General features: G+C 37.9%; 2 protein-coding genes across 5 annotated transcripts in view; one reads left to right on the top strand and one right to left on the bottom strand.

Moving 5' to 3' along the window:
• Positions 1–18,396, top strand: part of LOC125277158 (SLX4 interacting protein) — a 54,587-nt gene extending 36,191 nt beyond the window's left edge. For all 4 annotated transcript variants that reach the window (XM_048205455.1, XM_048205452.1, XM_048205456.1 and 1 more), the window contains 2 exons: positions 16,777–16,874; positions 16,941–18,396. In XM_048205455.1, the coding sequence (XP_048061412.1) occupies positions 16,777–16,874; positions 16,941–17,469 (627 nt within the window). In that variant the 3' untranslated portion in view covers positions 17,470–18,396. The remainder of the gene's footprint in view (positions 1–16,776; positions 16,875–16,940) is intronic.
• A 1,422-nt stretch (positions 18,397–19,818) lies between these two features.
• Positions 19,819–26,247, bottom strand: part of jag1b (jagged canonical Notch ligand 1b) — a 32,456-nt gene continuing 26,027 nt past the window's right edge. The window contains exons 21-26 of the mRNA XM_048205450.1: positions 25,679–25,792; positions 25,298–25,407; positions 24,963–25,196; positions 24,062–24,193; positions 23,542–23,689; positions 19,819–21,745 (exon numbers count right to left, since the gene is read on the bottom strand). Coding sequence (XP_048061407.1) covers positions 21,291–21,745; positions 23,542–23,689; positions 24,062–24,193; positions 24,963–25,196; positions 25,298–25,407; positions 25,679–25,792 — 1,193 coding nt within the window. The 3' untranslated portion in view covers positions 19,819–21,290. The remainder of the gene's footprint in view (positions 21,746–23,541; positions 23,690–24,061; positions 24,194–24,962; positions 25,197–25,297; positions 25,408–25,678; positions 25,793–26,247) is intronic.

Here is a 26,247-nt window from a genome sequence, read left to right as displayed (position 1 = left end):
GAGGGAACTGGGATCGCGCGCAAGAAAGAGCGAGAGCGCATGCGAGAGAGGTCTGTGTCATTCAGCGAGATTCCGCCCAGGTGGTTGCGGTAGTGCTCTTGCTATTTGGCAGATTGTAGGAGAGAGGCATCAGGAGAGTGAGTTGGAGTTTCTCTATATTTGAGACGATGTGATCATTATTGAGCGCTAAACTCTCAGATGTAATTGTTTCATTTCATTTAATAATGCTCAGTTGGTACTAAGAGGCCCAAAGTGTGCCAAAAAATATCCCCCTCAAAAACAAAAAAACAACAAAAAAAAAAACCATAAAAAATAAAAAATAATTACACCACCACCAGAAGCCTGAACCATTGATACAAGGCAGGATGGATCCATGCTTTCATGTTGTTTACGCCAAATTCTGACCTCAACATCTGAATGTCGCAGCAGAAATCAAGACTCATCAGACCAGGCAATATTTTTCCAGTCTTCTGTTGTCAAATTTTGGTGAGCCTGTGCAAATTGTAGCCTCAGTTTCCTGTTCTTATCTGCCCTGTAAACCCTAGAGGTGGTTGGGCGTGAAAATCCCAGTGGGTCAGCAACTAAGATCAGCAACTAAGATCAGCCTAATTATACAGGACTTTTTTAAAGGGTGTGTTCATGTTCACCCAATTCCATTTAATGGTATAGTTCACCCCAAAATAAAATTTTTGTTATCATATTCTCACCCTCATGTTGTTCAAAACCTGTATGTCTTTCTTCTGTGGAACATAGATGTTTTGAAGAAACTCTTGACTTCCATTGCAAGGAGAAAAACATTTCTCAAAATATCTTCTTTGATGTCAAACTGAAGAAAGTCATTCATACAGGTTTGGAACAACATGAATAAATGATGATGACAGAATTTTTTTTTTGGGTGAAATATCCCTTTAATGTTCACCCATTATTCCTCTAAGACCAATTTGTCGAGTGGTCATAAAGTGAATGCACCGATGAGTTGATTGAAAATATGTAGTTTTATGTATATGTAGTTATGTAGTTCATCTCTAGATGTTATAGACCTTATGTAGCCCCACTCCTTTTCAGCGCTGCGCTTATTGTCTTTTGTCTTCCGGTTTGTAATCCACAGCGATCTTACGTATTTATGAATGAACTGCTCGTTTTAAAATCTTCTGGGTCTACTGACAATTGTTAAGACATCTGCTTTAAACATAACAATGCTCACAATAGCTTTCATTAACTCTACAACAAGTAAATCCACTTCACCAGCTAATTATTATTTGACAGTGATGCCATTGAAATGTACAGGGGTACTGCAAAAACGGAAGTTCAAAGACAATATTATAAAGATTGGTGCATAAGGTCTATAGAGTTATTCATCTTGAAGCTACAGTAGGAAATTTAATCCAGGATTTGCATTCTGAAGTCATGAGTTGCATCACTGGTACACTATGTATTTTGCCTCGGAAACAAGACCACAGTTTTACTTGGCTCACACACATGCCCTCTTACTCACCCACTTTTATGGCAACAGTTGTGTGCGAGTATAAAGACTGTGATTTGGTTTAACAGGATACTCGGAGGTAGAATCTCTGGAGCCATGAATGTCCAAGTGAAAGAGTCCTTGCTTGGACTTCCTCCTGTGTGTCCCGAGTCCTTATCTGTTTTGTCTTCGCCTCAATCAGATCTTCTTCAAATCTTTTCATGTCCACTTCTTCCCTCTGAGACTCTTGGTTGTTTGTACTCCATCTCCCAATAGAATCCTGGGAAATCTGCACATAGCCGCCCACCTTGGGTGGACATCAAGGACGAAGACAGTCTCCCATCTATCCTGCCATTAATGTCGGTACTTTTTCGAGTTGAATCATTTGCCGTTGTTTTTCTTTAAGACGTTTTCTTTCAGCCCCTTTTTCCTGCGTTGCTTTGGCTTTCAATGAAAGCAAGAATTGTAATAATTCGAGTGAAGTTATCCAGTTCGACAGTGAAAAGTTCACATTGTGTAACCGCTTTTCCAGTTCATGGAAGCAGGGCCCTTGTTTTTGCATTCCCCTGCTCAGGATGTGGTTCTCTGTGCTTGTATATGCTGCGAGGAAGGGTTAGCAGGAGCTTGCGGTGGTGCTCTTGCTATTTGGCAGATTGGAGGAGAGAGGCATCAGGAGAGTGAGTTGGAGTTTCTCTCATGACAAAACAATTATTTCAGTTGCTCCGCTCTAATTTGTCAATGGGAGCCTTTTCCCACAGTTTCTTTCTCTTTTTTTTTGATCGAAGTTAGCCAGGAAAGTTATGAATCTTAATAAGAAATGCAGCTCGGCTGTATGAGTAACATATGATGTAGAATTTCAATTTGAAAATGATAATGGCTGAGTGAATTTGTTCTTCCAGTGTTGTCATATGTTTATGGTGAGTTTCTCTCACCGCAGAGCTTGACAGCAAGAGTCTGAATGACGCCACATGTTTTGAGGCAGTTTGGGAATTTGTCTGTGGTCCTTCCATTTGATTTAGTGCTCAGTTTGCAAAACAAAGTTTATATCAGTCGCTCAGAGCTGCCATAACACCTATCCAGGGGTCTTAAGGTTAGACTCTTAGAACGAGCAGTGATGTAACGTGTGGTTTCTTTCAGCAAGAGAGAGCGTGAAAAATATATATGGCACTATTTGGAAAGTCACCGGTTCAAACCCTGGAAGGGGTGTTTCATGAACTGGAAGGTGACTTGTATCCTCTGTCAAAGCAAGATTAACGGTTCCTTGAGTGATTCACATCCTGTGCTGTGGTGTGATGTGGGTTAAGCGGGAAGGATTCTTCATTGTTGCGTAGCAAAAAAGCGATACGGGTGCACAGTCAGCATAGCATCATGTCATCGCAACTGAGACGGCAGACGTATCTTCCTTTTCCTTTTAATGTACTGTCTCAAACACCTTGAGTATAGGTGGCAAGCTTAAATTGAGTCTGTATTTGCTCACACATACTGTACACCACTGTTTAAAAAATTGGTTCTGTAAGATTTTTTGAAAGAAGTCTCTTACCCTCACCAAGGCTACATTTATTTGATCAAAAATACAATAAAACAATAAAATAGTAATATTGTGAAGCGTTTTTACAGTTAAAATAACTCTTTATTTTAAGATTATGCAAAGCTGAATTTTCAGTCTAATATGTCTGATTTGGTGCTCAAGAAACATTTCTTTTTATTATCAATGCTGCTTAATATTTTTATGGAAACTGATCATTTGTTTTCAAGATTCTTTGATGAATAGAAAGTTCAAAACAGCATTATTTTGAAATAGAAGTCTTTTGTAACATTGCAAATGTCACTTCTGATCAATTTGCTGGATGTATTTATTTGTTTCAAAAAAATAAAAATTGTTCTAACTTTTGAATCAATCTAAGTTAGGGATAGGAATTGATAGATAATTGAACAGTTTTTCTTAAATTGAAGTACCTTTTGTTACAATAAAACACTTCCAAATGTGTATCTTTTGACTATACTCATTTAATAAATACAGTACATTAATTAAAGGGAGAGTAACCAAAAATAAAATGTTGGAATCATTTACTCATCCTCTTGTTGTTCCAAACCTGTGTGGCTTTCTTTCTTCTGTGGAACATGAAGATATTTTGAAAAATGTCTAATCTTTTTTTTTTTTTTTTAGTCTGTATTCCAGTGTTGTTTGAACCCCACTGGCTCTAAAACATCTTTTTTTTGTGATCCACAGAAGATAGAAAGTTTAGTATTTTGATGGTGCCCCATCTGTACTTCTGGATGTGTGCTGGAAGAACAGTGCAGATAGCAGCCTTGTAATGAAGCGGTGGATCAAAGCTCAGGGCAGATGTGTTTTTACAGCCTCCTCTCCCTTTGGGGAGAGCCACAGTGTTTATGGACATAACTTTATCCTTTCTTTGTTCCTCTCCTATCTCCATTTCTCACGGTTTCCAAAAGCAAGCCACACAACACTGTCATTTCAGGGCTTCTTGGCCAAACTCATTGTCACCTAATCTGGTTTGTTTCCTCAGAAACAAAGAAGTGGATTTCTGGAGTGGTTATGGTTTATAGATACTCTTTATGTAAGTGCTCTGGTTTAGATGGCTGGAGTGTTGTTCTGACAGGTACTTAGAGAAGACATACACCATTCGTGTATTTTATCACTAAGAGAAATAAAAGGTTGTTCTGAATTGTGTTCATTGAATAGGCAAATGAAGGAAACAAAGCTTCCAAGTAAGCAAGCCTGTGTCACGTTTGACTCAAATCTCCTCAAAGGCATCATCTTTTTGATGACAGCAATGTTACACAATGATGATATGTTCAGACTTTCCATGATGGTAAAAAAAATTGTGTGGGTGCTGCTGTGGTTTGCTTTAGCCTCTCCAAGCAAAAATGTTCTAAATGATCACAGCATGTTATTCATAATAGATGGATCTCTTGGCTACTGAATTAATAAGGTACGAAAGACTGTGCCATATTGTAAATGTAGTCATGGACACAGTGTTGTGAGGCATGACAACCACTTCAGCTGTCACTATTTCCACAACAAATATTCAATTATAAAGTTATTGACCAATCAGTGGGAACAAAACTGGTATCAGTGGGCTGTTCCAGTTCATTAAATGACAATCTTTTACTAATAGTCATGTTTAAAAAGTTAAACAAAAAATAGCTTTACACTAGATCAATAGCGTTCATATTGTAGTCAGTGGAGAGCACAGCAACTTTGTTACATATGACAGTGATGTCACGTCGTGTCTTGCCCTAGTCAAGCCATTCGTTTGGTGGTAGGTGAAACTTCCATGGTGGCTCTAAGTGTAGATCCGGTGTGTGCTTTGTAAAATCTAGAGTTCAAAGCAGGTCTTAGCTGCGACGCACAATGCTCAGTGTAAATGAGTACACCCCCTTTGAAAAGTAACCTTTTAAACAATATCTCAATGAACACAAAAACAATTTCCAAAATGTTGAGGTGACTAAGTTTAATATAACATCTGTTTAACTTATAACATGAATGTAAGATTAATAATTTAACTTATATAACACATTTTTTCAGTTTTTCTCAAATTAGGGTGATGCAAAAAGTGAGTACACCCCACAACAAAAACTACTACATCTAGTACTTTGCATGGCCTCCATGATTTTTAATGACAGCACCAAGGCTTCTAGGCATGGAATGAACAAGTTGGTGACATTTTGCAACATCTATCTTTTTCCATTCTTCAAGAATGACCTCTTTTAGAGACTGGATGCTTCTCTTTCAGTATAGAGCAGTACATCTGTGAATTCATGATGCCATCAATGAAATGTAGCTCCCGACCTCAGCAGCACTCATGCAGCCCCACAAGGTATTCCTCACTTTTGCGACGCCATACAGTTTTGAAGCCATCAGTTCCAAAAACATTTATCTTGGTCTCATCACTCCAGAGTATAGAGTCCCAGTAGTCTTCATCTTTGTCAGCATAGGCCCTGGCAAACTCTAGGCGGGCTTTTTTTGTGCCTGGGCTTTAGGAGAGGCTTCTTTCGTGGACAGCACACATGCATGCCATTCCTCTGCAGTCTACACCGTATTGTGTCACGGGAAATAGTCACCTCAGTTTGGCTTTTTACTTCTTTAGATAACTGCAGTGAACTTGCATGCTGATTTTCTTCAACTCATCTCATCAGAAGACGCTCCTGTCGAGGTGTTAACTTCCGTGGACGACCTGGATGTCTCTGAGAGATGGTTGCAGTTCCTGATCTTCTTGTAGCCTTCACCTTTCTGGTGTAAAGAAATAATTTTTTTTCTCAGGTCTTGTGACATTTCTCTTCCATATGGTGCCATTGCTGACAGCATGAAATGGGAAGGGGTTTTAACACCCTTTTATAGTCAGCTGTCTGCTGGACACCTGTGTAATGAATAATTAGACTCACCTGTGGTTGAATTCTTGTTAAATTAGACAGTTGTAGTCTAAAATTTAGCTTTGCTCCAGAGATTTTCAGTGGGGTGTACTCATTTTTGCATCACCCTAATTTGAGTAAAACTGAAAATTTTATTTTATAGTTATATTAACCTTACTTTCATGTTATAAGTTAAACAGATGTTACATACTTAGTCTTGTCAACATTTTGGAAATTGTTTTTGTGTTCATTGAAATATTGTTTAAAATGTTACTTTTCAAAAGGGGTGTACTCATTTACGCTGAGCACTGTATATGTAGACAAAAAAGGTAAAATGTGAGACAGGAATAGATTGATAGGAATACAATGTACTGCAACCCTTAATTTCATTCAGGAAATTTCCCCTCAGGAAGTTTTCTCACAGAACAGAACACATAATGACTGTTGACAAACACCCAGCGCTGGGTAGGTTCATCATTTGTATTGACAGTAAAAATGACCCAGCAGCTGAGTTACACAAAAACTACTCAGCACCTGGGTAAAAATGTTAAAAACAATCAAATAAAATGACCCATCAGGCTGAACCTGGCATTTGGGTTAAAAAACATAACCCAGCATTTTTTTAGAGTGTATGGTTATGTTGTGTTCCCATTCTCCTGCATTGATATAGGCATTAATGGAAGTGAATGAGACACAGTCTAGTGTGACCACACTTTTACTCATAGTGTCTACAGTACACTTGTTGGGACAGTCCTCTTAGAGAAACCTTACGTTAAGTGCTTTGCTCAAGGGCATCATGGTCACAGGCAAACCAGTTCATGGATCACCTCTCCCTGACTGATCTTTGTCCTGATCCGTAACTGCACTTCCACTACCCGCATTGCGGGCCTTCAAGTGCTTTTGTAACAGTGATCTGCCTAACGGCTAATCCAGATCTCGTGACTAGTGGTATATATTTGTTTGTTTACTAGTGCAGATGAGTCATTGTAAGAGTGTCCTCTAAGCATGCCAGCACTTATAGCATCAACTCAACCTCATTTCATGGTTATGTATGATTGAGCTTATGGAAATGTGAAGGGTGAATGAGATTGTGAACACTGACTCATTTCCTTTTAAAAATGACTTTATGGCTTACATTTTCAACAATCATTTAGTGTAAAGACAAATAGATGCTATTTTTAAGTGTTTATGTCAAGTGTATGTGGGCTGCAGTTCTCCTTACTGGATTCCACTTGAATTTGTTTCACTTTTAACTGAAAGGTGTTTATATGCAATCAGGGCTTGACATTAACACCTGCCAACTCCCCAAATGCTGGTGGATTTCAGCAGTGGCATCATGTAACGCAGTCACTTTGGCAGCTTGAATTTTATATATAATATATGCATTATTCAAGTGTAGTCTTTTTAAAAGGCATCTGAAATGATAAACTAAGTGCAATGTAGTGTTGTTAAAAAATATCTTTTTTTTTTTCTCGATAATATCGATACTGAAATGTCAAAAACACTTACAATACTCATTTTCCGCAGAATAGATACACGATACCAGCTGTGCCTTTTCACTCTCTCATCTCTCCGACAGCGAGTTGACACACAAACCCGTCTCCTCTTACTCACTCGTTTTATTTGCTACGGAAAGTATGGATTAATATTATTGGTGTTACGGGGTGGGTTTGCGCATATTGCGCATAATTTTACTCATTCCTGCAGATTTTGTGCTCACACTTAAAGGTGCCCTAGATTCAAAATTTGAATTTACCTTGGCATAGTTGAATAACAACAGTTCAGTACATGGAAAAGACATATGAAGAGTTTCGTTGCAAAACGAGATAACTCCGTTTTTAACATTTTTGTCAAAACATGTTTATTATTATGTTATCATGTTATTATTTTGTTTTATGGTGCTACTTAGCTGTATTTTTTAAGTTATGAAGGTTTAAATCAAAACAAACCAACTGCAGTTGAATTGATATTAAGAATGCACAACCAAAAAACAAGATTGTTGAAAAATTTAAAAAACGGAGTTATCTCATTTTGCAACGAAACTCTTCATATATTGAGTTTCAAACTCCATTGCTTTCTCTTTCTTATGTAAATCTCATTTGTTTAAAAGACTTCCGGAAAACACGCGGATCTCAACATAACACCGACTGTTACGTAACAGTCGGGGTGTACGCCCCAATATTTGCATATGCCAGCCCATGTTACCAACATTATGAAAGGCATTAGACAAGGGCAGCCAGTAACGTCTGGATCTGCACAGGTGAATCAACAGACTAGGTAAGCAAGAACAACAGCGAAAATGGCAGATGGAGCAATAACAACTGACATGATCCATGATAGCATGATATTTTTAGTGATATTTGTAAATTGTCTATCTAAATGTTTCGTTAGCATGTTGCTAATGTAATGTTAAATGTGGTTAAAGTTACCATCGTTTCTTACTGTATTCACGGAGACAAGAGCCGTCGCTATTTTCATTTTTAAACACTTGCAGTCTGTATAATTCATAAACACAACTTCATTCTTTATAAATCTCTCCAACAGTGTAGCATTAGCCGTTAGCCACAGAGCATAGCCTCAAACTCATAGAGAATCAAATATAAACATCAAAATTAATACTTTACCCACATAATTCGAAGCATGCATATAGCATGCATGACGAACATCTTGTAAAGATCCATTTGAGGGTTATATTAGCTGTGTGAACTTTGTAAATGTGCTGTAATATAATCGAGAGCTCGTGTGGCAGGGAGCACGCGAATTAAAGGGGCGGCGCGCTGAAAAAATTAGTGCATAGTTAATGATGCCCCAAAATAGGCAGTTAAAAAAATTAATTAAAAAAAATCTATGGGGTATTTTGAGCTGAAACTTCACAGACACATTCAGGGGACACCTTAGATTTTATATTACATCTTGTGAAAAAGCATTCTTGGGCACCTTTAAAGTGCGTGCACATAAAGCTGCCTCTCAGTACTAAATTGAGTTCTTTTTCGCTGCTTATTGCTCTTAAACAGTCAAATACACACAAAACAATGTCAAAGTGCCGGTCTTGGCAAGTATTCATGTGAAAAGTCAGTTATGTTTTAAGTGAACGTAAACAGTTGAAAAAGAAAACGCTTGTGTAACAGAATAATGGATCAGTGCGTCAGGTCTTAAAGTGACAGCAGCCTAATAAACCTGCTGCCAAATTATGAGATATTATTAAAAATATCTATATGGCACTTTTCCCCCATGGTATCAATGTCAAAATTGTGGCCAGTGAAAATGCTGAGTGGCTAGTAACTTTGGAAAAAATCATGTGATGGCAAAGCTGAATTTTCAGCAGCCATTACTCCAGTCTTCAGCATCACATGATTCAGAAATCTTTCTAATATGCTGATTTGATGATCAAGAAACATTTTTTATTAATATCAATGTTAACTAAAAATGAAACAATCTTGCACAATGCTTAAACATGTTGAATCACTTAAAGGATTAGTCCACTTTTAAATACACTTTTCCTGATAAATTTACTCACCCCCATGTCATCCAAGATGTTCATGTCTTTCTCTCTTCAGTCGAAAAGAAATGAAGGTTTTTGAGGAAAACATTCCAGGATTATTCTCCTTACAGTGGATTTCAATGGCTACCAACAGGTTGAAAGTCAAAATTACAGTTTCAGTGCAGCTTCAAGGGCTTTAAACGATACCAGATGAGTAATAAGTGTCTTATCTAGCGAATCGATCGGTCATTTTCGAAAAAAATATAACCGTTTATGCTTTATAAACAAAATATCGCCTTGAACGTACTTTCCGCTTCCGCATTCTTCATAACGCTTACGCTGAATGTCCTACGCCTTCCCTATTCAAGTTACGGAAAAAAACGAAACTGGCGCCGGGTTCGTTCCTTCAATCTGTTGGTAGCCATTGAAATCCACTGTAAGGAGAAAAATCCTGGAATGTTTTCCTCAAAAACCTTCATTTCTTTTCGACTGATGAAAGACAGACATGAACATCTTGGATGACATGGGGGTGAGTAAATTTATCAGGAAAAGTGTATTTAAAAGTGGACTAATCCTTTAATGGCTTTAATATGCAATGTTTCGGTCAACAGACCTTCCTCAGGCAGGTCTAATACATTATTTTTTTTAGGATTATTTGATGAATATAAAGTTCAAAAGAACAGCATTTTTTTTTTTTTTTTTTTTTTTTTTTTTTTATATAATCATTTTTAATAATATAAATGTCATTACTGTAACTTTAAAATCAATTTAATTCATTTTTGCTAAACAAAACTATAGATTTATTTGAAAAAAACAAAAAAATGTACCCAAACTTTTGAACGGTAATGTAACTGCACTAAATTTCTGCACTTTTTTTTCATAGATATTCCCTGTTTCCATAGACCCATTGACTGCTCTCAGTTTCTTATTCAGCTAACAAATCACTCCACTAACTTTCTGACCTAAATTTCTTTTCTTATCGCTCTTTCCCTTGTTGTTCTTTGAAAGCCAGCGGAGAACATGAGAGAATTGCTTCTTGGGTGAGTTTCTCTGGGAAAGAAACACTGCTCCATTGTTGCTGTCTCTTTCATCTGTTTTCCAAAGGTTTGTAAAATGCATATGAAGGCATTGAAATTCAAATGTTCTTCCTCCCCTGTCCTCCATGTTTTTGTCTAGCGTGTGTGTCCGCTGTTCCGTTCATGCTCACTGGGTGTGTTTATTTTCAGTGGACTTATCGTTAGTGAGCATGGGTGTGTTTTTGTGCGCTTGTGTGTCTGGATATCCCCCTAAAAACCGTCCAGTCTTGGTTGCAGTGGGCTGAGGAACGTGGTAAATAGGGGGGAGTTTCTGTATGTGTGTAAGAGAGAGTTTGACAGACGGTGGTCATAGATGGAGCACAGACTACGGATGAGACAGCAGTTTGCTCACTCTGACTTTTGAAATGAATTGTTTTTAAACATTAGTGGTCCATTTTACAACATAATTTCCTATGAATACTTTTCTCTGTGGGTGAACACACTGCAGAGAGTTTTTAGGGCCCTGATAGTCTCTGTGTTCTCAGATCTTCACATTCATTACCCTTCCTTACACCTTAAAGAGAACCTTCCTACTAGCTATTGATCAGCCCATTTAGAGTCTGATTTATGTGCAATCCCGCTAAGTCTGATTATTTCAGACAGCTTGTGGGAACAGAGCTTTGATGGAGTTGGACCTTTCTGTCTGTGGCTGGGTTTCCATTCCATCTTAGAGGTGGGCGATAAACTGGTAGAAACCTGACAACCGGTATAAATTTTGTATCCTTGTCTCTTTCAATGTTATGCTCACGTGAGGTTGCAGTGTGGCGTCTAGGGCTGCCTAATTAGTTAAATTTACGAGGAATACTAAACAATAATGAGACTTTAATATATAGGCGTAATATAGCCAATTCCGTGCTTAAGCACACGCATGAAGCTTGCTATAAAGCACCGCAAAAGTAATGAGTATGAATGTGTTTGTTACGGCCCAGAGTGTTCTTTTTATATTTGTCGACTATGTGGTGTTGTTCCGTGGTTTTGCCTCTTTCAGAGCGAGCGTCAGGTACAGGTGTGGAGTGGTACCTATGATTGGCGTTTGGGGTTAAAGGTGCCATCGAACGTTTTTTTACAAGATGTAATATAAGTCTAAGGTGTCCCCTGAGTCTGTCTGTGAAGTTTCAGCTCAAAATACCCCCCCCCAGAGCTCTCGACTCTATCATTGCATAAACAAAGTTCACACAGCTAATATAACCCTCAAAATGGATCTTTATAAAGTGTTCGTCATGCAACATGTCTAATCGCGTAAGTACAGTGTTTATTTGGATGTTTACATTGATTCTGAAATGTGTGTTTAAAAATGAAAATAGCGACGGCTCTTGTCTCCGTGAATACAGTAAGAAACGATGGTAACTTTAACCACATTTAACAGTACATTAGCAACATGTTAACAAAACATTTAGAAAGACAATTTACAAATATCACTAAAAGTATCATGTTATCATGGATCATATCAGTTATTATTGCTCCATCTACCATTTTTCGCTGTTGTCCTTGCTTGCTTACCTAGTCTGATGATTCGGCTGTGCACAGATCCAGACGTTAATACTAGCTGCCCTTGTCTAATGCCTTTCATAATGTTGGGAACATGGGCTGGCATATGCAAATATTGGGGGCGTACACCCCGACTGTTTACGTAACAGTCGGTGTTATGCTGAGATTCGCCTGTTCTTCGGAGGTCTTTTAAACAAATGAGATTTATATAAGAAGGAGGAAACAATGGAGTTTGAGACTCACTGTATGTCATTTCCATGTACTGAACTCTTGTTATTCAACTATGCCGAGGTAAATTCAATTTTCAATTCGATGGCACCTTTAAAAGACAGAGATTCAGAGAGCTGTGTGTTGTCTGGACTGGGCAGCCATTCATCTTCCCTCTCCAGTCCTGGATTGTTTCTTTCTTTCTTACTTTCTTTATACTTAAACCTATTTTTTATATTATTTGACTTATTCTTAATTAAATGTTTATTTGTTAAACTTAGTCTTCTGTGTGGCCTCCCCTTTTTGGTAATGTTACTTCACCCAGAGCCAGGTGGTTGTAAAAAATAGCAAGGAAACATTTTAATAATTTATTAATAAACTAGTGTTTTCTGAGTCTGTGTCATCTGAAAAGATGAAGTTGACGATGCTGTCTGCACTTTCCATACATAATCAGAGAGTATTTGTTTTCCATTTGAATTGGTTCATTTAAAAGTAGACATTTCTGAATTTATATTTCTCATGTCTGTTTCCCAGTTTAATGTTCCAAGACACGAAAGAGAACTTTGATAAATTTGGTACTTGTGCGCTGGCGATGTGTTTTGCAATTTTGCCATTGTTATGCTCATGCCATGTTGCATCAAAAGTTTATCCTGTTCATACATTTTTGCCAATTTAATGTTTTAAAGAGATTTTAAACTGTTCAAGCGCAATAAGACAGGAAAGAACTTGATTCTGTACTTGCGCGCTGGCATTGTTTTTGGAACAACCTCATAATTACATAATGTTATATAGTATATAGTAATTTTGAAATGAAATGAATCATATTGTAATATAATATTTTGGTCATATTGCTGTCTTTGAGTGTGAATTTTGGAAAGCCACATTAAAAATTGTGGATTTAAAGTGCCCCTATTATGCTATTTTAAAGGTTCTTAATTTTGTTTTAAAGGTCTCCTACAGCAGGTTTACATGCATCAAAGATCAAGAAATACTTTTATTTTTTTCATAATATACATTGCACATTACCTCATTTCTCAAAACGACTCTTTCAAAGCGGTTTGAAGCTTTAGTCTCTCTAAACCCCTTCTTTCCATTATCCTAATCTGCTCTGATTGGTCTGATTGTTGCATTTACACAGCTTTAACCAGCAGATGTCCTCAACATGCTCATCGTTAATACTTCTCAGTATTTATTCAGAGGATATGACCGATTATTTTCCACATATCCATTTTCTTTAAAATTTTATCCTTGAAAAGGGTGTTTGACTTGTCAAACTGTGGTGGCTTTTTCTGGACTTCGGCGATTAACTACTCCGTAATGTCATCTGCCATCGTCTGCGTGAGCCCTTAAATTGGAATGGGTTCTGATTGGCTGTCAGTTTTATCGTACAACAACTGGAAAAATCGTTCTGAAAGTGATCCCAACGATAACATTTCACTATATCATTATAGCTGTGGTGTGGAGAGTGCTATTCTTTTATATTTAGAATTATTTTATACCTATATCTTTATTGTTATCTTTACAGTTATTGTTCTTGGTGTGAACGGGCCTTAAGGATGGTGTTGATTTTTACCATATCAATTTGAGCGCGAGTCAGATAATGAAACATTGGAAGAACTAGTTATTCAACTCGAACCTCCATTGCAAGGACGACTTGAGCAGGACATTTTTCAGAGATAAGTTTTTACTCAGTTTGTCGTACATTAACAGGTGCATGTCCATCAACAAACCGATATGTATATTTCTAATTTATTGAGGTGCACATTTGGGAACTGTATCATTAACTGAACCAGTAATGGAGCACTAATGTGAAAGACTTCTGTAACATGAAAGTTTGTAAAACAAATCTTGTGCTATCCTTTATAATTACTCAGAGTAGTAAGAACAACAGGCAATATGCATTAACTGGCACAATTTTAGGTAATAGTGGGCCTACAGCTGATTAGCAGAACTATTTCAGTAAGACAGTTATAACGTGAGTTTGCCAGTTAGCCGGAGACCTAAAGCTGCACAATATAAAACACAAAACTGTTATTTTGAACACCGGCAGAAAATATATACATAAATGAATAAGCCTTTTACAGATTTCACATTGACCTCGCTGAGATTTGAGTAGCAGACATCATTAAAATGATGGGAACACAACTAAAGGTTATACTGCTGATTTATTACTGTGGTAATTTTAACCACAGACTTCTCTTGTATACAAAGAGAATTTGCTTTTGCAGCACAGAAAACAGCATCTTTTCGACATGTACATAACACAAACCAGCTACAGTGTATGAGGGCGGGTCAAAGTAGATGTTGTTCTCAGGCAGTCAATGAAGATCGTAGGTGGGCATTATCCAAACTTGTTACCGCGTTACATACACTGTGTGCAGGTCATGGAAGTGAGACTGGAATTCATAGGTTCAGAGTCTATTCTTTCTTTTGAGAGACAATAACTTTATTTATTGTGCACTTTCGACATTACAACTTTGCAGACCATTTACATTTACAGACAGCTATATCACACTGCATGAAAGGTAATATTCGAAGACGCATAATAGGGGAACTTTAAACACTAAGGGTCCGTTTACACGACAGTGTACAAAAAACAGAAGTTTTTCCTTTGTACAGACAACAACGTTGTTAAAATGATCCCCATTCACAAGGATCCACGAAAAACGCTGTATTCATGCCAGGCCAGTAGTTGGCGATATCACTTTGTAAAGACACTGTACACGCCTATAGACTCAACATGTAATACACGTGACATTGCCGTTTTTACAAATTTGCGTCTTTGTTGTTTACACGGAGATGGTAACGGAATTGTTTTCAAAAAGTTTCCCTTTGAAACCTGTTTTTAAAAGCTTGCATTTTCTGGCCCCCAAAACGCCATTTTTCGTGTAAAGGAACAATTCAAATTTCCAAAATGCACATAAAAAACATATACACTCTCTTGAGGTAGATAAATGTTTTATTCTATGAGAAGACATGCACATAAAATAGAGTGGAAACGTGAACCAAATCACGAAACCATTGGTTGCTAGCGCCATGCTATACTGTTTGAGATACAGGAATACGAATAAATAAAGACTTGGCTTGCAACCAACAACTTATCTTGTGAGATTTTGGAATACTTTTTGTCTTCATTATATAAAAAAAAAAAAAAAAAAGCACAGCATTACCAAATGGTCATCTGACAGGTTGCGCCACAATCACATGCTGCAGGATCACTTGTGCATGCGGTAGGTGGACATTTCTTGTGTGATTCAAAACTCAACTATTTATAAAACTCACAGCTCAAAGCCGAGCAATAAGATAACAGGTCAGTCTGTCATCCTTGTTTCCATTTATCTATGTTGCATTCTTTTTGATTGTGTTGTACTGTTGACTTCACCATTACATGCACTATAGGGTTCAATCATTATCCACTAGGCCACACCACGCCTCTTTATAAAACAAGACATTATATATGGGTATATAGAAGCCCCTTCTTTAGACCAGCGTCTGTGCACTTCATATGAAACACATCCCTCTGCAATTTCCTCATTTCGCTCTAATGACTTGACGGACCTTGTGCTTATCTGGCCGTTTGCTCCTAAAATAGAACTAATAGTCTGTATATCTTGAACCTGTTCAGAGGCCAGTTGGTAAACCTACACTTTTATGAAATCCAATCAGTTTGGACTGGAATGATTGTTTTGTGTTGGTTAATCGCAGTTCAATGATCCTGTGCCCCTAAAGACGGTGGCCACAAGCACCAGCTCTGTTCTTGCTCAGTCAAGGATTGTTCTGTTGATAGAGCTTCATTAGGACTGTTGAAGGTGTATGTTGGTGGGATTCAATAAGCTGCCTCGTCTCTTTATTCTTCTCAGCGCTGCCCAGTTAAGCATGGCTAGTACTAAAACAAGGACTTCAAAGTGTTTGTTAAACTATTCAGGTGGTCAAGCCAGGTCCTGATAAACTCACACAAACACACACACACACACACACACACACACACACACACACAATGGAAATATTCTGGAAATTAAATTTGTTTTAGTCAAGATTTAAAATGTAATGTTTTGCTTGACATGTGTCCAATTCTTGATCTCTTGACTTTAGATGAAGTCTAAATTCTGTATGTGTGTGCATGTGTGTTTGTGTGTATACACACATTCAACCATATTGATAATTGTTTTGACATGATTAATATTAACACACATAATACACATATAATACACAACATGTATTATGTACAACTATGTTGCTCTTAAAAGCAAAGCCACACACATTTTTTTAATTTTGATAAATATGATCAGACATTTGAGCCAGAGAAAAGGAAAAAAGAGAGCTTTCTCTGAATTCTGGCAGTTGAACACAAGCTTTTTGCTTGGTCTCTTGGGTATGGCCGTCAAAACAAAACATCTCATGGATTCGTTCCCATGGCTACACCAAATATCTCCAAGTTCATTCATGTCAGTACAATGGACTTCTCTTAGAGTCCTTAAAAAAAAATAAAAAAAAATAAAAATAAAACAAGAAATAAACAATGTACTTCATAGTTTCTGTCAGGTGTTGAGAGACTAGCTCTATTCCAAAACCTATTGAGCACCCTAATGCCTACATAGACAGCATCATAACTGAAACTAAACATAATAAATGACTGTATATAAGCTGATTTATAATCAACATTTCTTTTTCTTTTTTTTTCTGAACAGAGTGAACAAAGCCAGTCAAAGTATTTTTCTAGCTCTGGAGAGACCAAAGATCCATTACCCAGCTCCACAGCAACAAAAAGAGCTGTCCTTCAGAAGATGTAAGTTCTTATATAGCTTGTGGTGATCTATCCTTATCTTCATTTAACATGTTCTCATTCTTCCAGTGCCAGGCAGGCTAATGTCCAACCCCGACAACGCCAAGATGATCAAGAGTCCAAATCAGCCCAATTGCAAGTGGATGAAGCACAGAAGGGGTCTGCCGAAACATGTCATCCTGGTCTCGTATTGTTCACGGGTGAGTCATTGGAGGAAGGGAAAGTCGTGTTGTCATCTAACGATAAAGAGGTCACTGAACCACATCTTGATGCTACCGGTCCGAAGAGACGACCACGAACCCCAAGCAGCTCAGGAGAGGACGTTGACCATCAAAAGACAAAAAGATTGCGCCTTGGAGATCCTGCAGTGTTGAGTGATTCCAACAAACTCTCTTCCGGCATTGCCGCACCAGACGTTTGCAGTCCCCAGCCTGAGATTTCACAGACTAACCAAAGCGGGCTGGCCACAAGTCTGAGAGGCCTATCCGTCAAGCCCGTATCCTCTGGCTCTTCTATTAGTTCCAGATTGGCCGCCAGAGAGGGAAGAAAGGGGGGCGAGCCCAGAACATCCCGATTACGCCGGCTCAAGAAGTCCTGAGGGGCGCAGCGGCATAGAACGAGAGGATATCTGACGCCACCACGATGGATGTTACAGTACACACTTCTACCGTAATGCTGTCTGTCAGCGGCGGTTGCACAAGAATTCACCACACACAGTCTTTACACTATTTCCCTTTTGCCTTTAAAGTAAGAAAACACAAACTACTTAATAGTTTGTATTAGATTACCAAGAACCTCTCAAATATTTGAATAGGCTTCATTAGCAGTAGCTCAAAAGGAACTCATGCAAACAATAACTTTGCTCTAAACAAAAACACAAATGTAGTTCGCTTTTTTTTTTTTTGCACAAGATTTGTATTTCAGACTAACGGGAGCCACCGAGCACACTGTGGCTTCAAGCCCAAATCTCTGGCTCCATTCGTCTGAAATCTCCACTCTTCCAGCTTCAGCTGAGCACATGATTGATTTCGCTGTGTTTTCACATACACCGCGTTCCTTAAGTGATCAGGGGTTTTCACCGTTGGAGCCGACTGCCGTCTCCCTGCGGTTATTATTTGTAAATGTGTTATTGCTTTTCATAACAGCTAAAAGTTAACTGCTGTGGGATGACTGACAATGTTATGGAACGCTGTAGTGCAGCTTGTGTCCGATATTTGGCTAATCACGAGTGCAGTCGACGTTGATGTAGTGCGTGATGGCAGGATGATTATATGTATGGACATAAATTCGAGTCACATGCTCATGCTTACAAATCACTTGATGTTTATGCCTTTAGTATAATAGATATATGTCATAAAAATGTTATCGGAATATACAAACATTGTGCTGTAATAATGCCACAACATTTCAGTCAGAATGCTTCTGGTTTAGAGTTAGAACACATTTTAAAGTCATTTTACTGTATATTTTGATTTCTGTAATGCAATTCGAATCATTAAAAATGGCAACCATTTGTTCCTATTGAGATACTTCTGAACTAAATGTTCAAGGAATACTAAAAACTGAAATCATCACTGTTCATGCTATCCATTGCTATCTATCTATTTAAAATATAACTCATATTTTACTTTTACTTTAACATTACTAATGAAGACAGAATTTTTTGACTTTGAATTATACACTGTTTAGAATGACAATATTAAAGATTAACATTGAGCAAATATAGGCTTAAAGATGCAATGTAACAAGTAGATCTTTTCTTACATATTGTGATGTACATCGGAGTAACAGATAATTGAAAAAGAAAAAAATGTAGGCTTCTATTCTAAAACTTCAATTTTTTAGTTGTTGATTCAATTTTGAGATCAGTGGGGTTTAAATTGCCTGACATTTTGAATAAACATTAAATTTTTAACCTTATCATACATTCAGAATAAGATTAATAACATGCATTTGCAAAATAAATAGGGTGAATTTGCATTTCATGTCAACAAGAAAAATTTCATCCATAAATGAAAATGTCATCAACCCATTCCAAACCCGTTCAACTAACTTTCTTCTGTGGAACACAATTGGAAATTCTGGAGGCTGTGCTGGGCACCAATTTTGATGCACTTACAATGTGTCATTTTTGAAGCTCGAAAGCATCAGTCGCCATTCAAAGCACCATAAAATTATCACAAAAGTGACTTGCATTATATTCAAAGTATTCAGAAGCTATATGAAGCCTTTGTGTGAGAAACAGACCGAAGTTTAAGTCGTTTTTCACTGATTATCCTCTGCTGTGAATGAATTGAGTCAGTAAGTTTATTTTGAGTCTGATTCATAAATTATTCAGATTCAGGTTTTATATACTGATTCTGACTCAAAAGAATGATTCATTAACAAATTGGACTTGTTACTTCACCCATGATAAGGAGAGCTAGAGTGTATATGTCAAGATTTTCCATTAAATTTCTTAAATTTCCCTCTTTTTCCTCACAGAAAGCTATCATATGACATAAGAAGACTTTGAATATAGGGTATGAGTTAAAAGTGGTCCATACTGTATATGACACCTTCCAGGCCCCATTCATTGTGCTTGTAAAACGGCGATCTAATTCTTTAAAATGTCGTCTTTTGCGTACCACAGAAAAAATAAAGCATGTACAAAATATGATGACAGAATTTACATGATATATGACTGAAAAACATTGGGAAACCCCTTTCTTTTACTCATCACCATAAGTTTTGCCTTTTGCCCTGCAGTTATTTTACCGAATACCTCATTATTCACGCAGGGAAGGTTTTTCACATGATACTGAGTACAATCAGATTCGCTCAGCTATATCATTTAAACGCATTTAGACAGGCCTTGTGGTTTACGTAATATTACGTCAGCTTAAGGAGAGGATTCAGCTTCTCCCAAAGCAGCACAATAGAGCACAAATCGAAAACAAACATTTAATTTTCCTTTTATACAAAATGTTTAATAAATATAACATTCAAAAATATTGCCAGGAACAAACTAAAAAAGAAACAAAAACAAATTTACAATAAGGTCAAATATGAACATTGAATATTGCCATGATCTCAGAGAATTTACAAATGTGATAAGCATGTCGGTTTGGTGTTTTAGAGAGCCTCAATATAAAAGAATTACGAAAAGAACACTACATGTGCACAGCAATAGAAATGGACTCCTGAAAGCAAGGCAGTCATCTACAGTGTTTCCATTGGCCCCCTACTGTTCAAGTATTCACAGCCTAGCTTATGACATACTGCAAACCGAAGCTGAGGAGAAATGATTTGTGTGAATCAGGTTTACCAACAAGCAACTAAAAGACTCGTGTTCCCTTTTATTTTTATTTTTTTTAATGATTTATTTTTTTCTTTTTCATCTGTGGCAAGCCATGTGTGCCAACAAGTATCCAAACAAAAAGCAGCCATGATGATGATGATGATGATATCACCTGCATTGAGCAAGCAAGAGTTGGCAAAATACAAATATTGAAATATCTGACAATGTATAAAAAGAAAAAAGAAAATTCTCAGGCACACAAATGCCCGTCTTGTTTCCTAAAAAATAGACTGCTTTTTTTCCTCTTTGAAATTTTGGTATGTGAAACATGAAACAAATGTCGTCCGAACAAAGCTATAGGCTTCAAAACCTATCAAAGCTATCAAAACCTTCAAAACTAGACAGGACATATAAATAAAAAGGAATGATATTTTAAGGCTCTTGATTATTAAGTTAATAAATCAAATATACACAGTGATTAATTAAAAAAAATATACATATCTACACTAAATTGACAATTCTTCATATTGGCAGCAAAATGCTGACCGACCTATCCCTCCCCAAGAAAAGAAAAATAATAAATAATTTTTTTGCTCTTTCTTTTTTTCTTTTTATACTCATTTTCGACAATTGCTGTGGTGCGTAGCTGTGAAGGCACTTTCAGTTCAGAACTAGAAATAAAACCAACTAGAGAGTTTCCACACAGCCGCTGGATAAGGAAGAAACAACTACTTTAGCTGTGAGAGCATTGTCATTATGAACGAAAATAACACTATTTGCAAACACTATGCAAACTTTTCAGACTCATTGAGATACTCAAACGTATCCACAAAAATATAGACATTTGAAATGTGTACGTTTTCTTTTTTTACTTTTTTTTTTTTTTCTCTTTTACAAAGGAAAACACTGGATGCGAAACGCAGCATTTGGGTTTTCTAGCCGTCCACAGCAACTATCAATTGCCAGTGTGAAGCCAGCTTGTCGAAACTTAAATTAACACAGGATTCTAGGCAAATAACAGCCTTGGAGTCCAGAACATGATGCAACAGTTTTAAGAAGCACAACCCCCACCCCCGAGACCCTGCCAAGTGACCGGTAAGTGCAACAGGGGTTCGGTCGCACGGCAACACAGCTGCCTGCTATACGATATACTCCATCCTGTTTAAGCTCTGTGCCGTCTCCAAGTCTCTGTTGTCCTGTTTGTTAGTCCAATTTGGGTTTTTGTTGGGCGCGCGCTCCTCCCGCTCCACCAACGTGTAGGCCGGCTGCTTGGTGAAGCGCGCTTTCTGCAGGTGTTTGTCCATCTCCTCTTCCTCCACCTCAGAGTTATGCGTCCTAATTTTGGCAATGATGGAGTTCTTCCCCTCGTAATCTTTTATGGCCACGCCGTGGGCCGCATGTTTCTCGATGGGGTTTTTGATTTGGTTGAGCTGCTCGCGCACGTTATTGGTGGTATTGTCCTCTGTTGCTGAGGTAGTCGTGTTGCCGTGGGTGTTCTGTTTCCGTCGGCGGTGAATGCACCACAGGAAGGCCGAGGCCAGGGCGAGGATCCAGAGCACGATGAAGATGGAACTGAGCAGAGGAACCAAGTAGTCTAGAGAAGAAGAACCAGAGGGACGGTTAGCTGGTGTTCAGGAGAATGACAAAATTTTTAAAATATATTTTTTAAAAATGCATTCATGTAGGCTTCTTTTGGTTTTGAAAAATGTTCATACCATTTTAATGAATATCTTATTTAATGAAGAAAAAAAAAAGTCAAGTTGTGTAGTGTAACTATTAAAGCCCAAAGTATACTTCAGTTTTTATGCTAGGGTCCACGTAGAGTATGCGTGACGCAGATTTCCTCACCAGAATAGTACGCACGTCGCCCAATTTCGGCGGTTCGCGCATTCGCATTGAATTTGTCTTGCACTAATCAGTTGTTCCACAAGGTGGCAACACTGGCCAAGGCCATTGTTTCACAGTAGAAAACTCGACAAAAGAGACGTAACGACGACAACAACAAAATACTGGAGTGCACTGACAAGCACTTGTGTGAGGGGGTTATGAGATAGCTGCAACAATAGTTTAAAAGAATACAAAGACATTTTTATCGGTCGTAACTTATGGAGACATATAGCACAAACACAGGACAAAGATGAACGTTTCTAGAGTGCATGAATCTGATGATTGAAACAGACATATTGACCTTGATAGAGTCATTAGGGTCTGCAGCGTCAATGTCAATACATTTACATTTATGCATTTGGCAGACGCTTTTATCCAAAGCGACTTACATTGCATTATACTATACATTTGTATCTATGTGCAATCCCTGGGATCAAACCCATGACCTTGGCATTGCTAGTGCCACACTCTAACCACTGAGCTACAGGAAAGCCATATGATATGTCATTATGAAGTCAATATGATATGTGTCCATTTTTTTTTCTTTTGCATGTTGGGTACACTATAGCTTTGTTGTTTGTTGGTTTGTTTTGGTGGATAAAAGTTTTGATAAAAAAATATATTTAACAATTTTTTTTTCTTTAAGATTAATAATAAAAGGTAGTTTTGTAGCTCAAAAAGTAAAGCATGGCACTTGCAATGCCAAGGTCATGCGTTTGCTTCCCAGGGACTGATAGAAATGTAAATATCTTGAATACAATTTAAGTCACTTTGAATAAAAGCATCTGCCAACTGACCCGTTTTCTTTTCAAACATTTCATTATTTTTTAAGTCAGGATTTTTCTTCATTGTGATATCAGGACAGAATTAAGAAACATGCTCATCATAGAAGATGTGGTTGCAAATCACTATATCTATGAATTTTAAATGCACTTTTGAATAAATTAATGATTCTGGACAAAAAAAAAAAGTGTCATTGACCTGCTTCTAGACTACAATGGAAACTTGTCTCAAGAAGAGCTGCTGCATATTTTATTCCTATTTACTGGTGAACATTTGGAAATGGAAATAGTGTAGGAAAAAATAATCCACACATCAATTTAACAGCAACAATTTCCTATTTTGGACAAGACATACCCTGTTTATACCCGGTCCCTTGGCCCAATCTACAGAGCCTGGCGCACATGTTTTAAAGGTTTCTTAAGTGAGGAAGAGACTAAGCAGCTTGGCAGAAACAACGGACGCCATTTTTGATGAACAGCATGCATAAAGCGGGCCCTGATGTCTAACTGAAGTTCCATCCAACTGGCAGAGCTGATGTAACATTCCATGGCTTCAATGACTTAAAGCTTCTTTTGACAGTTTAACATTGCTCAAGCAAGACAGACCAAGGACAGACAGTTCAACAAGACTGGCCTCGACTGTGGAAACGTTAATACTTTGATTTTCGACTACTTTCAGCAAAGATGGACCCAATGTCCAGTATAATGGAGAGGTGCTTACCAGTTTTGGGGCTTGGTGTCTGGTGAACCCGTACGCCAGTGATAGCTTTGATGATAGTGCTGTTACCATTGTGCTTGCTCACCAAGTCAATGATTTGAACTGTAATGTCTTTAATAGGGCTCCTGTCCAACCTGGGTTCTTCTGTGGACTGCACAAAAAAAAAGACTCATTAATATCATAAAAATGTTCTTTTCGACAAATTCTGCCTTCATTAAAATAATTTTAAAAATGGAAGTCAGTGGGGTCCAAAACAACTCTGTCTGGACCCTACTGACTTTCAATGTGTTCCAGAGAAGAAAGGAATCATACAGGTTTGGAACGACATGAATTCTAATTTTTGATTAAACTATTCCTTTAAACAAGGGGTGTCCACCTTCCTGAAGAGTTTAGTTGCAACCTTAATTAAAGACATCTGAACCAGCAAGGTCTTCCAGAAAACTAGAAACTTGTGTTAGAGCTAAAGGAACATCTTTAAATGTAATGTTAGAACCATTGAATTCTTTTGAAAAATGTTACTTACGATGCTAACGTGAATCTCGTTGCTAGCTGAAGAAGATGGCTCACAGGTGATGGACACGGCATACTCTGCCGTGAGGTTCTTCAGCAGGTACCAGTGCCTCAGCTCATTACATACATGTTCCACACTCAAGCCCTGTCAGAATAGAAGGATCTATTATGAGTTTGTCCATATTAAAACCCATTCCAAGTAAATAATTACTGCAATATGCATCCAAATCCCCAAGACTGCTCCTCGGTTTTAGCTTCGTCTCCCATAGCAAAGCAGACATTGTGGGCAGGGTGAAAAGAACAAAATGAAAGATTCGGTCGGTTGGAAGTAAAAAAGAGACAAAGACGGTAAGGTTCTTCCCTTATAAAAAATATTAATCCTATACACCCCTCCCTTGTTTCTGTAGCACATTAGAAGAAGAACTGTGTTTTTTTTAATGCTCGTCGCTGTCCTTTGTTGCACTCGCTTGTCTCTCGTTCAGCAATTCAGACTGGCTGGTAGGCAGCCGCCAGCGGTGTTTCTCAAACTCTGTTCTCATACAGTGACTGCCTAAGTATTAAACCGTTATGGGATATTAGCTCAGGAATGCCAAAGGGATACCAAGCCAGGGCTTATTGTACAAGATGTATTTCTTGCGATTTTTTTTTTTTTTTTTTTTTTTTTTTTTTTTTTTTTTCATCTGAAGAAAAAATGTTTGGATATGACAACAAAGCTTGTGAGAATCCAACTAGCCTGGAAAACTTCACCCACGAGGAACGTTGTCTCCTAAATGAAGAGAACCTGATCTTTCACGCCTCACTGCGCTCTCGGTTCTCCACCGAATTAGAGAAGGGTGGAGGAGATATTTGGAGAAGGGGGAAAACAGCTCAAAAGCTCATAATTCAATCGCTCTCCTCTAAAAAGTATAACTCACTTGAGGCATGTTCTCCTTGTTAAAGGTGAACGTGATGTTGGCGCAGCTGTCGTCTTGGTAAGAGAAGCTGGCGTGGCATTTGGAGGGTGGAGGGGGTGCAGGAGGCCAGCACTCTCCCAGACTAGGACAGGGTTTGACGAAGCAGTGCTCTTCCTTGATGGGAACACAGGATTGGCCAGCAGGACACCCACCTCTGGTCTTTCCTGCCCGGCATGACTTTGGTCCACACCACATCTAAACAAAAAAAAGAGCCAAACGATATGCATTTTGTTGGCATAATTAAGAGAAATATTACTAAATGCCTCTAGAATATGATGAAGTGGCAGCTAAGTTACCATGGTGCACTGAATCCTTCCATTTTGACATTGGCAGAGGTTGCAGTTTTCCTCCCATTTGCTGCCATCAGCAGTTACTTGTCCATTAGCAATGCAGGTTCTCCCAATAACTGTGAATGACACCAACAGAAGATTATGACATGGCAAGAAAGAGGTTTGATCTTTTTGAGTGAAAAATTGTGCAGCCCAAAGTCAAATATTGATGAGATTTTTTTTTTTGACAACTTAACAGGGTTAAGTTATTGCTTTGGAAATTAAGGGTTTTAGAGGTGCGAGTCTTGGTTTTCTTTTCAAGAAGAATTTATGGTCTCCTGAGGGGACAGGTGAGGTTGGTAGTTATGCAGTTTGTTGCCAGTTTACACAAGCTTATATGACTCTCACCTTCCTGACACTCTGGTCCTGATCTTCCAGGTGGGCAAAGGCAGCGGTAACCATTAATTTCATCTACGCAGGTCGAGCCAAATGCACAGGGAGAAGATTGACACTCATTTATATCTGAAAGAATGAAGAGAGTCTGTTAGGAATCACGCTCTGAATGTCCCTAAAGCATTCCAATAGCATGAATAGCCACAGGTACAGTCATGTTTACCAAGAAAAATATCTGAATATTGTTACAAATGTATAGATTTACCTAATAAGCAAGACTTCTAACAATATTAAAGGCTTGTTTTCCAAGAATATCTTGAATTATAGATCGTTTCAAGACAAAACTGTCATACAATCTTGCTTATGAGGATAATATACATCGTTTTAAGGATGTTAAAGCGGAACTCAGTAAGATTTGCTAAGCTCCCCCTACAGGTTCCTTCAGTGAATCACAATGTCGTAAATACTCCAAGCGCAGCTCTGGACTACAGCGCTCACCAGCGCAGTAGTTTTGCAAAGAATCTCGATGGAGGTGGGTAATTTTCGAAATTGTCTTATAAAGTCATAATATATACATTGTTTTT

Source organism: Megalobrama amblycephala, linkage group LG10 (assembly GCF_018812025.1).
Source record: "Megalobrama amblycephala isolate DHTTF-2021 linkage group LG10, ASM1881202v1, whole genome shotgun sequence".
NCBI lineage: Eukaryota > Metazoa > Chordata > Actinopteri > Cypriniformes > Xenocyprididae > Megalobrama > Megalobrama amblycephala.
Note: the sequence above shows the minus strand (reverse complement) of the source record. Positions and strands in the feature narration are given on the sequence as shown.